The sequence below is a fragment of the Pleurodeles waltl genome, chromosome 3_1, assembly GCF_031143425.1.
Source record: "Pleurodeles waltl isolate 20211129_DDA chromosome 3_1, aPleWal1.hap1.20221129, whole genome shotgun sequence".
NCBI lineage: Eukaryota > Metazoa > Chordata > Amphibia > Caudata > Salamandridae > Pleurodeles > Pleurodeles waltl.
The window spans coordinates 1,629,976,214-1,629,991,861 of record NC_090440.1 but is presented as its reverse complement, the minus strand read 5'-3'; the positions used below and the strand labels follow the sequence as shown (position 1 = coordinate 1,629,991,861).

Genomic DNA, 15,648 nt, shown 5'->3' with positions numbered 1-15,648 from the left:
ATACTGCAGAGTCCCCTGTCTGAATGTACACCAACAGGGGCCCTATTACAGATAAGGTACAGTTTTTCTGTTTATGCCACAGTGCACCTTTAAGTAGGTGCACCAGATGCAAAAAGTAAAAGTGTGCCCTATTATATTGAAAGCGCTGCCTTCAGGACAGCTGCAAACTCTTGCTGCCCTGAGGGCAGCGCATTCAAGAGAAATATGGAGCAGCTGTTTGAAAGCTGCTCTGCGTTTCTCTGTGCAGGCAGCAACCCGCCCACGCTTTTAAGAGAGATTAGAGATCCCCTTGCAGGTGAGTGCAATGAGTGACAGCACCTACCTTCAGAGGAATGTCTCGTGGTCCATGGAAAAACCCCCTTTCATCCCTCCAGAGTGCTGCCTGTAGAAGGCGCACTATAAGGCAGCCATTTTGTGGTGCACTTTCAGTGTGCCACCTAAAGGCATGTTTGCCTCTGCCCCCGCATCCATAATAGGGTGAAGGTACAGAGACAAAGAGGTTCCCTGGCACTTCATGAGCACCAGCACTATCTTTATTAAAGATGGGGTCGGACAAGCCTATGTGGCTCCTTCTGTAATACCAAAGTGTCCAGATGGTGCACGAAGCGGGTGCAAATGCCCATTGTGCCCCATTGGGCACTTCTGTAATATGGCCCCAGAAGCACAATTTGGCAGTAGAAGAATGGAAATGATCATATACCACAGAAATCACTTTCTATGTTTAATATGCAGAATTCAGCTTAATATGCTTAGTTGCATTATAATTCCAAATTTCTCTGTGTTTCACCCAGTGAAAGCAATATTTTTAAGGACTGTTCACAAACAAGGAAAGTCAATTTTTTCAAATTTCTTGCAAGTGTATGCACTAATGACTTACCTTTGGCCCAACAATGGAACGGCCAGGTGGACCCGGCATTCCGAGGCGTCCAGAGATACCAGATTCACCCTAAGAACAGGAAAAGATAATGTCTTCAAACTAAGAATATATACAGAATCTAACAGTATTTCTCCATCTGTAAGAGCAACATAGCACTGCACCATTCCATGTTTAAAAAAACTGGTCCTAGCAAGTTGGCTTCAAAGTAATCCAATCACGCCTTGGCATTTCGACAAATGTTCCTTAAGCTATACCTTTAAATCAAATCATGTACAATGAATAAGGTGTGCATACTCATTCGAGTATGTGTATAAAAGCCTTTAACTGTCTGTGTCATTCCATTTTATGTACATATTTGAGTAGTGACAAACTTAGCCAAGCTAAGGCTGCAAGTAATAAATACCCTCATAGAGACAGACTAAAGGACCGGTCATCCCCTAGGGGCTGGGTTGGAAGCTGAAATCACCCTTAAAAAAGGTTTTAATACCAAACTGATATTGCAAGGGGAAGGTGAATTCAGGATGTGAGACCAGCTTTCACATACTGAATCTGCAAGAATTACTTCTTTGCTTCATTAAAGCATGCAAGCACCTAGAGCTGCACTGGTTTTAGGGCCATGAGTTGAAAGTAACTTTTGTCCTATGTCCCAACTTGACTGTCCAACATCTGTCTCTCAATAACATGACGAGGGATGTTCATGAAGGAAGCCTGCCTCGGCATGGATCAGAGAGGAATTGGCAGGTAAACATTGCAGGGCCTATTCATGAATGGATTTATGACTTTTTGAAGTAGTACTACATACGCACTCTTTTACAAACTCTTGCATGCCTTTCTGAATTGGCAACAAAAATGTACAATGGGAATAGGATGGGACTAAAATGAGAATATTCATAAATAATTAGTACAAGTTGTACTGTGGCCTCTGTGCTTTTACTAATATGGACTTGGACATTTCGGGCCCAATTCACAAAGGCATGTGAGAGAGCATAAAAGAGTACTCCTGTAGTGCTACTTCCTGTGTGTGTAAATGCTTTTGTGGATTGGCCTCAAAGTTTTTTTGTAAACTGTCATTTTGGGACTAGGTCAAGCGTGTTCACTGCTTTGTTTAATTTATTTGCCAGTGTGATATCTATGATATTTTTGTGAGGGAGTGGGCCTGCTCGCCACAACTTAGCCATTGTTAAGTCCACCAAAATTCCAGGTTAGTCGATCCTTTTGTACTAATCAGACACTTCAGCAACACAGCCACACATAGAGTCAAGATTGTGCATGAGATGGCGACCAAACAGGAGGCAGAACCTGGCATAATCTATTACCTACATCAACAAACCTCCTCCTATATGCCCTGACCCTGATTCTTTCTTAATTATCACCCTCCCAGCTACTCTGACTAGCATTCAAGCCATAATATCTGACTGTGGACGTGGCTAAATCCCCCAAAACCCACTGTATGCGGGGCTAAAGTCCCTAAACAAACAGTTAGTTGCTATTCAGGTCAATGAGACACCAACCCATCTGAGAGTAAACAAAGTGTCTATGTAGAATAGTGAAAATTGGTAGTGCATAGATGTTTGATAACAGTAAACTGGCACAGCAGACAAATGTCTTAATGGTCTTTCCATATGAACCAATGGCGGTGATGTGACTGTATTGTGTAAAGAAACCCACAACACCAAGCACTTCCATTGAGTCCTTCAGGATGATAATGAAATGTATTTCAGGCTACTGTACTTAATTCATGGTTGTATAGGAGAATATTTTATAAATAATTTCACAAACCTCCCTTCGTTTAACATTATACAGTACATTATCTATCTTTCAAGGGTAGGGAAATTCTCATTATATTTAATTTACAGCACCTTGTGGAACCAGAAGCACACATACAAAATGAAGTAAAAGTTACCTTTGGTCCAGCAGGACCAGATGATCCTAGAGGCCCTGGTAATCCACGGATACCTCTTTGGCCCTGGTCTCCCTGCAAGAGCAGAAAGAGAAGTGTTAGGCAGCCTCCTGGGTGACATTTAACTCCCCCAAGTGAAGAATGTATTCCATATAGGCAAGAGACAGACATAATGAAAACAAACATTGTTCATAAAAATTGTGTTAGCTCTTTGAAAAAAGGTTTTTACCCAGCTACACTCAATTGTCATCTCAACCCTATCATTCTCCACAATTTCATGCCTAAGCGTTGAGGCTCTCATCCACGTTTATACAGTCAGTGCTGCAGACAGTGCAACACAGTTGTTTTATTTATTCCAAACGAACAGTAGCAGGATTTTAGCATGCAGGTACTTTTATATGGTCCCATCTTAGATTCTAATTAATACTCATTTAATTCGAATATGTTGAAATGTAATTTAAAAATCAAACTACTCAACGCATCGAAACATAAAGGCAGTCATATCGTAATTATAAAAGCTAACTCAGTGGGTTAATCACCTTCTCCGTGGGGGTGTAGGTGGTCTTCACTGCTGTAAATGTATGAGGGGAACTGCTTAGAGTGCAAAGAGTGGGTGCAGGTGTTTCCCCAAGTGAGAGGGAGCATACAGGGACGCCCCAACTGGAGGGTGGGAGAAACTGCACAGAGTTTCACAGGAGTGAGATAATGTGTTGCAGGGTGTGTCTGGGGAGGGATAGAGGATGCAGGTGGACACACAGGAAGAGACAGAGATTGTAGGTCCCTTGAACCATTGCAGCTTTAAGCCCTTGGGTGCCCAGGACTTAACGGTTGCATCCTGCTATGGGCCCTCGGGGGCGCTAGGCCAAGCACCCCCCCCTCCCATGGGCAAGGATGGAAGGGGAATAGCTTTCCCTTCCACCCCTGACCCCCCAGTGATGTCTGATGACTTCAGCGTGCAATCGTGCGCTGACATCATCAGAGGCTGCGCACACTGCACTGGAAGCTCAGCTTCCAGTGTGGATAAGAAGAGAAATGCAAAAGCATTTCTCTTCCGATCACATGCTGGGGGAGAGAGAGGCATCAAAGGAAAGGCCTTTCCTTTCCTTTAATGTCTCTCAGAGCATTTCCGCAGCCCAATCGTGAAGCAATCGAGCTGCAGAAATGCCCATTAGACACCAGGAATTTTTTGTTTATGTTTGTGTGTTATTGACATAAGGGGAGCGACCCCTTGGGCAAGAGTCGCTCCCCAGGGCGACAAATTATTTTAAGGCCATTTCTGGCCCCTCTTGGGGCAGATCGGCCTATTGTAATTAGGACACTCTGCCCCCGGGGGGGGACAGAGGCCATTAGGCAATAGGGATTTTTTTTTTAAATTATGTTTACAAGGGGAGCGACCCCTTATGCAAGGGTCGCTCCCTAGGGGGCAATTTCATTTTTAGGCCTCTTCTACCCTCCCTGGGGCCTATATTAATTAAGCCACTAGACACCAGGGATTTTTTTTTTTATGAAATTGGCATAAGGGGAGCAACCCCTTTGGCAAGGGTCGCTCCCCAGGGGGAAATTTGTTTATTAGGCCTTTCCCCCCCCCCCCTTGGGGGCAGATAGGCCTATTTTTCTTAAGCCAATCTACCCTCAAGGGAGGCAGAAACTTCTAGACACCATGATTTTTTTTTTGGCACCAATTTCACGCAAGGGGAGTGACCCCTTAGGCAAGGGTCCCTCCCCTGGGGGGCAAATTTATTTTAGGTCATTTCTGCCCCCTCGGGGGCAGATCGGCCTATTTTTGTAAGGCTCATCTGCCCCCCCAGGAGGGCAGAAAGCCCACCAGACACCAGGGAAGAATTTGTTTTTTTTTAAAAGGGTGGGGGTATGGCTCTGCCCTGAGCTCTAAAACCCTGCCCCAGCCCTTACAACTACCCCAAACCCCCTGCCCTGAGCCCTAAAACCCTACTCCCTACCCAGGAAAGTAACCCGACCTCCCCCGAGCCCTAAAAACTACCCCCCCACCCGGCCCCAGCCCCTAAAAACCTGCTCCCTGCCCACAAAACTAATCCAACCTCCCTCCCACCCATCAAAAAAACTAACCCGACCTGCCCCCCACCCTTAGCCCTAAACCCCCCCTCCTAAAAATTACCACCCCCAGACCCGGCCCCAGCCCCTAAAAACCTGCTTCCTGCCCAAAAAACGAATCCGACCCCCCTGTCAAAAACACTAACCCAACCCCCCACCCTTAGCCCTAAAACCGCCCCACTGCTAAAAACTATCCCCCCAAACCCAGCCCCTTAAAAACCTGCTACCTGCCCAAAAAGTAACCCGTCCCGTCACAAAAAATAACCTGACCCCCTCCCCGCCTGGAGCCCTAAAACCGATCCTCACCCCTAAAACCTAACCCCCCCAAACCCAGCCCCACTTACCTCTCCCATTGTTCATCTTCCTGCTCCTGACAGATAGACCTTGATGTCTGCCTTCACCACGCACATGCATGGTTAAGGCGGACACCATATCAATGCATGGTTCAGGTAAGCGCGGTTTAGCTTTCGTCGAAACGCCATGCGTGGCTCAGCCCGTGTTTTTAAGGCTGTTTCCCCTATATTAATAATAATCACACTACTTCTTATTATTTTATTGCTATAGTTATTATTATTATTATTATTAAAATAACTTACCTTTTCGCCTTGTATTCCAATTCCTGGTGAACCTTCAGGGCCTCGGAAACCCGGAAGCCCCGGCTCCCCCTAAGAACAGAAGAAAGAAAAATAACTACATTTCTTGGAACACATTATGTCATTTAGGAAAAGAAGCATTGTTCATGTCAAATGCGGTCCTAAATAGCCAACCTTTTGCATGCATCTCAATATGTTTTCTTTTGGTACATCACCGTTTTCAGAACATCTGGCTTCCATTTTGAGTTCCTGATTTACTCTTCCCTTACTATAAATGCAATCACTGCCGATAATATTGTTCCCATTTTCAGAGATTCCTCATGGACATGCAGTAACACTTGTTGGGGTTACTCTGGATTCTGCTCCTCCCCGTTGTCCGCCTCCCTGTAATTTACCAATTGTGAGATATAGTGGAGGTGGGGAATGGGCGGGAGGGAGGTATGTGGATTGAGACGAGAACGACTCCAAATGAGGGTAATGAAGATTACGGGTAAATAATACAATTATTACCCCTCATCTACGTCCTTGTCATCCCAGTCCTTACTTGTGAGGAGATTGGCCAGGTAAAGAAAGTGCACCCACACATAAGATGCTCAAAATTTGGAATAAGACAACAATTACATCATTGCTGTTTCCAACACAGTAGCGCCAAATGAACCTGCAGAATTCAATAAATCCAATCAGTATTGTCTGACAAAAGTAAGGTGGGGCATCCATGTTGCCGCCATACAAATTTTATGGAGCGATGCCACACCTGCCTCCACCCATGATGCAGCAACTCTTGCATGGACCTCCCCTGACTAATAGAAGGGGAACTCTCCAGCTGATTTGAATGCCTGAGATATAGCCTGACAAACCTATCTGCTAATAGTTTGAGTCAAGATCTTGCTACCTTTGTTGGCTGTACCATCTGAGGCAAAGAGAGACTTTGACTTCCAAAAATACTGGGCCTTGGACAACTAGGCAGATAATGTATGACTCACATCTAATGTGGAATGAACACCCTCCTTCTCAGAAGGAAAAAACGGTAACACCACTTCCTGACCCAAATGAAAAGGGGAATAAAACTTTGGAATAAAAGTAGGATCGATCTTGAGGACCACTCTATCTGAGAAGAAACTTAAATAAGGGAATGAAAACAAGAGAGCCCCCAACTCACCTAACTGTTTTGCTGAGGTAATTGCATGAAAAAAGCCCTTTTAGCAGACATCCAAGACAAAGAAGATGTGTCTAAAGGTTAAAACGGAGCAAGCTATAAACCCTTCAGGAATATCGAGAGATCCCATGAAGGAACCAGAGCTGAGAGCAGCGCTGCTTCTTACATCTGAAACTCTTCAGGTGATGTGAAACTAAGGTAGAAACTTGTGAGAAAATGCCATGAATGTTAATAGCTTTTATAACCACCCACTGAGAAGAAAACGTAGGAGGTGAGAGCCCCTCCGTGAATCCATCCCTCAAAAAATACAGAATTAGGAAGCTGTCGATGTATAGAAGATCCAGACCCTTAGCAAAACACTTTTGAAACATATCCCAATGTTTCTTATAAGATTTCAGGGTTGAAGTTTTGCAGGGTGCTTAAATGTCAAGAGCTACTAATCTAGAGCACCCCAGAAACTCAAAACCTACCTTCTCACATTTCATTTAGCCAGTTAGAGGTGTTGGAGATACACTACTGTGAGTACAGGGAACTGGAGAGGATGAATGGAGAGATGAACATACTGACTCTCAGATAGATCCATCAGAAGAGAGAACTAAGGTTGGCGTGACCAAAGTGGAACAATAAGAATCACTCTTCTCCTGAATCTTCTAAAGCACCTTTGGGAGGAGGGGAACTTGAGGGAAAGCATGAAGAATTGCTTGGGGCCTTCAGACTAAGAGAGTGTTCAGGGAACTAAAAAGTGCTGATCTCCAATAGCAAACCATAGTAATACTCAACTGTGTGGACGGATGGGGACATGGACGTAAGCATCCTGCAAATCCATGGCGACCAGAAGAATTTTCTTTGCCAACAGAGGAAGAATCAACTGTACAGAAATCATTTTGAAATGTTCCACCACAATGAACTTGTCCAGTGCTTAAAGGCTGATGACTAGTCAAAGCTTGCAATTATGTTTTGGGACTAGAAAGAGAAGTGAGTAAAATCCTTTTCCTTCCTGATCCTTTGGCACCGGGATTGCTGTGCCCTTGTGCAAAAAGAGCTTAAATGCCTTGATTCATTGTTCACAATTTGGAACTGTCTTTTGGTAATAGGGTAGGTAGGACCCGACCTCGAGGAGAGGTACCAAGAAGAGGAATTTAATAGCCGGACTTGATGACATGTAAGATGCATTTGTCTGCAATACCCTTCTCCCACGGATCTTAAAACTGTATCAACCTTGCCCCAACCTCTAAGTAGTCATTTGTTTGTATGTTCTTAGCCAGATGGATAGTCTGGCTGTTTTTGTGTGGGCAAACACACCCAGCATCAAAAGGGACTCTTGTTCTGAAAGGTCTGAGTTGATTTTCTTTTATAAATGACTTCTTCCCTGATAACATCTAAATAGGTTTTAATAGCTTTTTCTCCTCTACTGCTTTTTACGCACCTTTTGCTAACTTGGCCCAAAAAAAGCTTCTCATCAGTAAAAGAAAGATTCATAATCAAAGATCTTTGACTGGCATCTAACTTCCAGGATTTCATCCATAACAGTCTATGAGAAGATACAGATGCTCCGGCTGAGGATGAAGCTGCCCTACTGTCAAAGGTAATATCCAAAATATCCAAAAGGAAACATGTAAGCAATGCCATATTTTCCAGAATAGGTGTCCTCTTTTTTTGGATAACATCGTACAATGACTGAAAGTCCTTAAGCAGGGTTTGTGAGACATAAGCTGGAAACGTATTTAACTAAATGGAAAAGTTTGCTGCACCGTATGAGCGTTTTGACTGATGCCACAGCCTTATTCAGAAAATTAGGGTTTGAACCATTCTCAGGATCCTTCCATTCTTTGTACAAGATTGACTTAATTATGCCACGCTGTGGCAGATCATTAGACTTGCCGGGACTATATTGGCAGTAAAACCCCTCCTCTTGCTGTGGTTGTTCCTCATATCCTCAGACCTCTATGATATGCTTATGTAGGTCTTTTAATTGTGAACCATGAAAATATTTTCCTCCTGATTCAGAGTCAGCATCATCATCACCACCATGCTCTCTACCTCTTTTTTTCCTAGATGCAGGCTCTTCCTAAGTGGACTCAACAGCCCCCTAGATAAGAGACTGCAGCTATGTGTGTGAAATGTGCAATACCTCCTCCTCTTCATCAGGAGGCGGGTTCACATTGTGCTCCTTTCTGGCAGCCTTCTTGCTTTCCATTACGCTCAACATGGACGAACGCAGGAAAGCAGCATTCTTCATATGTTTTAAAAGTTGCTGAGCGATTAAATCCTGCTCTTGTAAGAGTTCGTGACCTCACCAACACCGTGCTGCCTTCTGAGGCCTGACGTGCAAACATACATGCTGACCTCGGCGTTGGACACAGTCGGCGCTCCTCCACGTCCTGAACAACAATGTGAAGAAAACTTCCAGCCCAGACCAGCACATGGGCGGGGCGGTGCTAACACAATTTTGGGTCCAACGCCAAATAGAATAGAAAGAAATCACAACAAAAAACACGTAAATTTGAAAAATAAAGCGTAGCTCACCTTCGGCCCCCGAAGAAAGAAAAAAAACACAGAAAGACGGAGAGGAGGGGAGCCACGTTTATTTTTTCAATGAAAATAGAAGACAGCCTTGTAGGTATCAGAAATGCATAACCTGGCTGGAACCTCTGACGGAGGTGGCGTCGCCTCATAAGGACTGGGACGACGAGAAAGGAGATGAGGGAGTAATGACCTTGTTAAGGCTATCGGGTCCATGTTACTGCTTTCATCCAGGTGTACTGAAAACAGCCAACCTGCATTATCTTGTCTGACTTTAAAAGAGCACATAAGAAAAACCTGTTGGTGGACATTCTCTTTCTAAAAAGCTACAAGTAGAGATAATCTATGCAGTAGCGCCAAATCAATTCTTTCTTACATATGGATGCTGTACACAAAGACCAACGGCTTTGAGAGGTTAGCAGGACTTGGGCAGATGCAGTCACATGCACGCTTTTCCTCAGCAATATTGGCCTCACTCACAAAGAAAAGGTTCCGATTTACAACTAATTCGTAAATAGGAGCACCGTAGGCTTTCATAAATTGAACACTATTTTAATTTTAGTTAAGACATTGGTGTAAACCCGTGAATTATGAGTGCAATTAATGTACGCTTCGGTTTCATCTGAACTTTCACTTATAGGCGCTAACAGGAGTTTGCCAGTGAAGTAGTTAGGAAAATTTCATACAAATGTGTTACACACAAACTCAGCTTTAACTTTTTTGATCTTCACAAACATTTTGAGTACATTTCCCACACTTATCTACACTCTTAGTTTACAACTGGAAGTACCAAGTGTAAATGAAGCCGAAAGTGTTTGTGGGAATACCAATTACTCCAAGGGACATAGTAGGGAAATATTTAAGAGCGCACACCATGAACATAGTCGAAGGTGTTTTTACTAATCTACGCCCCTCTACTTAGCACTGTGACCGAAAGACAGCTGTAAATGAGGCCTATTTAAGAAGGAAAGTATTCTGAAAGCTTCCAACAGGCATAGCTAAAGAACAGATGGCGGGGTTACTTAATAGAAATTTTAATTACATCTGTATCTGTGACTCAGGCGCCAATAGTCTGAGACACCGATTAACTGACAGTACAGGGCTTTACTTTCCACAGTGGCCTTGAAAATAAACCTGTGTCAGTGTCATTCATAAGCTTTCCTCTTAGTCGTGCACCATACTTATCCATCCACTTGCTGGTGATGGAATGCCACCTGAGGCAGAGTGCAACATCTTAACATATACAGAAGATGAGGAAAACAATAATTTGAGTGATTTGACTGCATGAAGACGTGGAAACGGCCAAAGGCGATGGCAGTGGTGAGCATAAATTCTATAACTCCCATCTGCCCTCAGTGAATAAATGCATGGAAGTGCACTCTCTAGCAACTTTTCATTGCTGTTTTACACTGGTTTCTGGACTCTCAAACAGAATTGGTGCCCATAAAGGCTCAACATTTCTCTTTTCTTCTTACAAATAGCCATTTGAAGCATAAGCTGGCACCAGCACAAATTGTCTGACGGTTCACTGCTCCCGTGGCTTTCTCAAGGCTCCTGCACTATGCAGTTCCAGTTTAAGAAAATCAAGGAGTGCAAGGAACAAAAGTCATCTCTGTGCTTTTCCACTGCTCTAAAGCAGCATTGTATGCTAACAGGGGTGGTGTATAAAAGCCAGCCTTTAACCCACCTTGAAGGTCCTCGCTGCCTTATTGTATCAAAATATTTCAATATTTTGGGGAGGAGGGTTTGGATGGGAGAGTTGGTGAGAGTAGAAATGAATGAAAGAGAAAGAAATAATAAATGTTTTTTGCTATAAAATCAAGACTTTAAATTCCATGTCTGTAAGTCTGGAAATGTATGCAGAAAACCTCGTTCAAACTCAGCCTAAAAGGAGTGTGACTACATACATTTTCTACTGAACGCGGCAAATTATTCTGCACCTGGTAAACTGGTGCAGGTATGACTAGGTGGAACTATCACGTTGGTATCGAAGTTTCAAAATGACATACTTCGTACATATTTTTTTTTAAGAAGCCCTCGCGTAATATGAAACATTCTTTCAGCATCCTTTATTATCCTAGGGCAGTGTAAAGATAAGGCAGACTTTCGCTGCTAACGAAAGCTTAAAGGACTAAAAGAACATTTTAATGAGTTTGTCTCTTCTCATAAAATGTAACCTTAAAATCAAGGCACTGTCCATGTAGAAAAGGTATGCAAAGGTGGTCAGAACATCTCTTAATATTTACTCTTCATACACTACTCTTTTCACAGAATTTAAAGTTGTTGGCGGAAAACACCACATAGTCAGTTTGGATAATTCATGCTTATTTTTTACTGGAATTCAATAGAGTTATTAAAAAACCTTTTGTCCAGGGGCGCCATCTTCTCCTGGGAGACCAGGAAGGCCGGCAAGTCCTGCTGCACCAGGTTCACCCTAAAATAAAGCAAAAAAACAAAGAAATGTTTTTTTGTAACTCAATATTGTCATTCCCTTCAACTTAAGACAATGGTCTTGATCTAAAATATGGGGTAGATTTAAAAAGCAGCGCCAGTTCAAAACAATTTATCTGGAACAAACATGCCGTTAGCAAAATGTTTACAGCAGAAATTCGCAAATGTCATTGTGGCTGTGCAACTGCATATATTTTACAAAAGGGGATAAATGGTTTGTGCATCTGGTTTGTCCAGTACAAGCATATTTCTTAATAATAAATAAAGCATTTGTGTTGGATCTATGTGATAATGAACAACATCAAATAAATAAATAAATTTATGAAGACAGGATCACGAAGAGTCCATTATTAAAGAAGATGCATTTTACATTGAATTTATAGGTATACAAGAATGAAGCAAATTATTGATAACAACCTTAACCCTAAATTTAACATTAAAATTATCCTTACCTCAGTTCTAACCCTAAATACTACCACTAGCCTTAAGGTCATACCAATAAAAGACATAAACCCTAGTATGACAAGAGTCCTTCAGAGCTTTAACCCTAATCCTACTCCTAACCAGCTCCTAAAGGTTTCTTCATAATGTTTTCTTCATTATCACACGCTGTCTTTGTAACTGAGCACCACCACATGCAGCTTTTATCATCTCTGTCTACTCAATTTGTAAACATCTAAAGTCCCCAGGAGATGATGCTCTCCTCACCTCTGTAGGCTCTAGAGCAGCACTTATGTTTTGACTTAAGATTGCTGCATAACACTTATGTTTGCTTAGAAAGGGTTGGTAAATACATTTCACTTCCCAGTCAAATAAAACAAACAAGCATATAAAATAAAGTGATGCATAAACAAATATCTGATTTTTTTGTTTTTGCTCGTAGATTATCAGGAATACTCAACTTTTGTTGGAAGATGTCTTACTGTGTCCCAGAAAGAACGTATCCCAGTACTAATGGAATTAGATGTGGAGCTGATATGGTATTGCATTCATGCATGCGAGTGTGATATCTACTATTCTTGTCCTGTGCCTACCCATTATAAGCTACGGTTGCTTACACGTCACATTGTATCTTTCCAATGGATACGGGCTAGAATAGTTATCTTGTGACAGAATGATCTGCTCAGATTTGCTCAGACTCACTAACAGCATTTTGTGGTGAACCTTCAAATGTGGCCCTTAGTTGTCAAACCCTGAGATTCTTACATATTTCCTACACAACCTCTGGTTGAAGTCCACATGGGGAATGAGAGTTAAAACCAGATCTTCTGAGTGATGATGAACAACCTTGCCTTCCAGTACCAGAGAGGGTCTCTTCATTCCATATTTTGTGACTCTTTTGTGTATATTTTCATGGGACTGTATATGTTGTGTTTGTTTTTACTCTGATCACCTTTCCATATCGCCACCCACTTCCGAAATCCATCTTTTTATCAGTGTATAAACTTCTTAGGGGGTGCTGTAGCAGCGGAAAAAGGACTGCCTTGAAGTATACTCTACCTTTGCACCAGGATCCCCAAATCCCCTCTCTCCTGGAGCTCCAGCTTCACCTGGTAAACCTTGCTCACCCTAGAGAAGAAAAAATGACAAATCACTCTCAAATCAGGATGCTTTACGCTCTGGTATTTCATTCACAAGTTTTACCAACAGCAGAGCAAAAGAGGTATTTTTTTTAAAAGTATGTGATTTCATTTGAATGATTATTTTTTATGGCAAAAGCTTTGTTCATAGTTGCAAGTGCACAGATGATTTATTGATGGCCCCCAAATATGCTGGTATTCACTAACCACACTAGAGGTTTAGCATCAACAGATGCACATTCCCAAATGGGCAAATAACATTTTTCTGCAAAAAGGACTGGAATGTGGGTATAGTTTTTATTCAATAAGGATTGTGCATCAGTTGTCAGCATGTCTTTGTGCCAACTGTAGATTGATCCACGTAAATGTGCAACTGTATAGAACTCCTGACCTGTGTCTGGTTGGCAGCCCTAATACAAACCGTGCATAGGGCCAGCATGGGCTCAGTGCCCTCCAAGACTCTTTTGATGAAGGACAAAAGTCAGTTGTCATTGACAAGGCACTCTTCCTCCATAAACATCACGTTCACCTCCTACCACAAGCACAAGTTACATATATGAACGAGAAGATGTATGCATTTTGCCAGACTCTGACAAAATATTTATGTGCAGCTGTGTGCAACAGCAGTATGCAGGGTCCTTACTCATTCTTAGTTTGTTCAAACTGACACAGATAATCCCCAAGTCCCTCTGTTCTCTAAACAATCACATGGGGATGGGTGTCTTTGTAGAATTGGAAAGTGATTTGGCAAGTGAGATCAATATTTTATTGATTTAAATGTTATTATGTACGGTTGTTCTAATACACTAGGTCCTTATTACAAGTGCGTTGGACAATTCATGCTCATATGCAAACTCCTGTTTGCTTAGGGGTGGGAAATCATAGTATGCAGGGTTTTCTGCACCCAATAACTCTGCATTCCCTGATAATTTTCAGCATTTCAAACTTGCATTAATTTAATAGAAGGGAAGCGATCTTACCTCTCAAATATATTTACACCATCCAGGCAGAGCAAATACCTAAGTTTAACTTCCCAAAACAAACTCTTAGTCCACTCGGCGAGATCCAAAAACTTTGAGGTAGCAGATACTTCATGCCAGGCTCCTCACTTTGGATCTCTCTCCCTTTACCTAACTACATTTAAACTGACTTCTTGAAACTTATGAAAGCCCGGAAGATGCATTTTTTTTCCACCATGCCTTTGGGAAATTTCAATGAACACTACCCTGGCACAGTGGGCAACCTGAAAACTTACTAGCTCAGGTGATTTGATGATGCTACTTTGGACCTCGTATAAACCCTCTCCTCGTCAACACAAAATACTTTGAATGGCTCATTCACTATGGCTGTAGTCACAAAACCCTAAAAGTCATTGCCTACATCCCTTTTCCAGGCTACTGATCTATGTTCAGCCAGTAAGTGTGACATTCGCCAAAGACAGTGGGATTCAATTGGATACTACTTACATCAAATAATACTAACGTACAGCTGTATTTTCAAGGCTTTGTTATACATGTTTATTGAGGTACTTATCATTCATATTCTTCATGCAACATCCCTATGCCCCCTGCAGAATCCTGGTTGCACCTTCATTCTCGCTGTTACTTGCCTTTGATCCAGTCAACCCTTCCCCTTGGGGGCCTCTTAAACCCGGCGGTCCTTGTGGTCCTTGGACGCCCTGGACAAGAGAATCAAAATAGATCAGTTTCAAAACATGAACTTCTGACTTGCCGATAAAAGGCTTCACTCCATTTTAAAAGTCTTACCTTCTCTCCTTGGATCCCAATGCCAGGCAACCCAATAGGGCCAGGCAAGCCTGGAGGCCCAAATTCACCCTGTGTGACAAGAAAGAGAATGGCTTGATGGGTAAAGGACTAAACGTACATGTACTTAGCGCTGCATGGGGAGAAGCTTCATGCTGCAGTTTTAGGCCTTGTTTTGGGTCCCATGTTGTTCCCACACAGCCAATACAATTGTGTCCCGAAGAACAGCAGAAAGCAACAATAGACATAGCTGGTTTATTGCCTTTATTGCCTATAAAGCAGCTCGCCAAATTCACTACTATTAAGCCCTGATCGTAAATCCCAGTGGGTCTATTTTGCCTCACTGCACCTTTTGTAACTCACAACAATCCCTACTCTCTCCCCCCTTGTCAATCAAATCAATCGAGTGACATGTTTACTGCTCACCTTTTCACCTTGAAAACCAATGCCGGGTTGTCCACGAGCCCCCCTGGGTCCTTCAAATCCACGGTCCCCCTGGAGGAGAAAAAGTCAGACAATGTTAACAGCTCTGATGGCCGATCATTCATTGCTTTAAATGTCACTTTTGAAAGTGTGATATGAATCAAAGTGACATAACCGAACGCAGCTCAGTGCCAAAGGGCACTTCATCCATGGAAACGTACATACCAAATTCCTTCGAATACATCATTTAGTTCAACTACTTTGCTACGATTTCCTACTATCTACGGTACATTTAGCAGCTAGTTCAGCCTA

The 15,648-nt window shown here is 42.6% G+C and overlaps 1 protein-coding gene across 1 annotated transcript in view; it reads right to left on the bottom strand.

Moving 5' to 3' along the window:
- LOC138285403 (collagen alpha-1(XXVIII) chain-like) overlaps window positions 1-15,648 on the bottom strand; it is a 196,383-nt gene that overhangs the window by 74,867 nt on the left and 105,868 nt on the right. The window contains exons 15-22 of the mRNA XM_069225287.1: window positions 15,340-15,408; window positions 14,917-14,985; window positions 14,760-14,828; window positions 13,071-13,139; window positions 11,482-11,553; window positions 5,444-5,512; window positions 2,781-2,852; window positions 878-946 (exon numbers count right to left, since the gene is read on the bottom strand). Coding sequence (XP_069081388.1) covers window positions 878-946; window positions 2,781-2,852; window positions 5,444-5,512; window positions 11,482-11,553; window positions 13,071-13,139; window positions 14,760-14,828; window positions 14,917-14,985; window positions 15,340-15,408 — 558 coding nt within the window. The remainder of the gene's footprint in view (window positions 1-877; window positions 947-2,780; window positions 2,853-5,443; window positions 5,513-11,481; window positions 11,554-13,070; window positions 13,140-14,759; window positions 14,829-14,916; window positions 14,986-15,339; window positions 15,409-15,648) is intronic.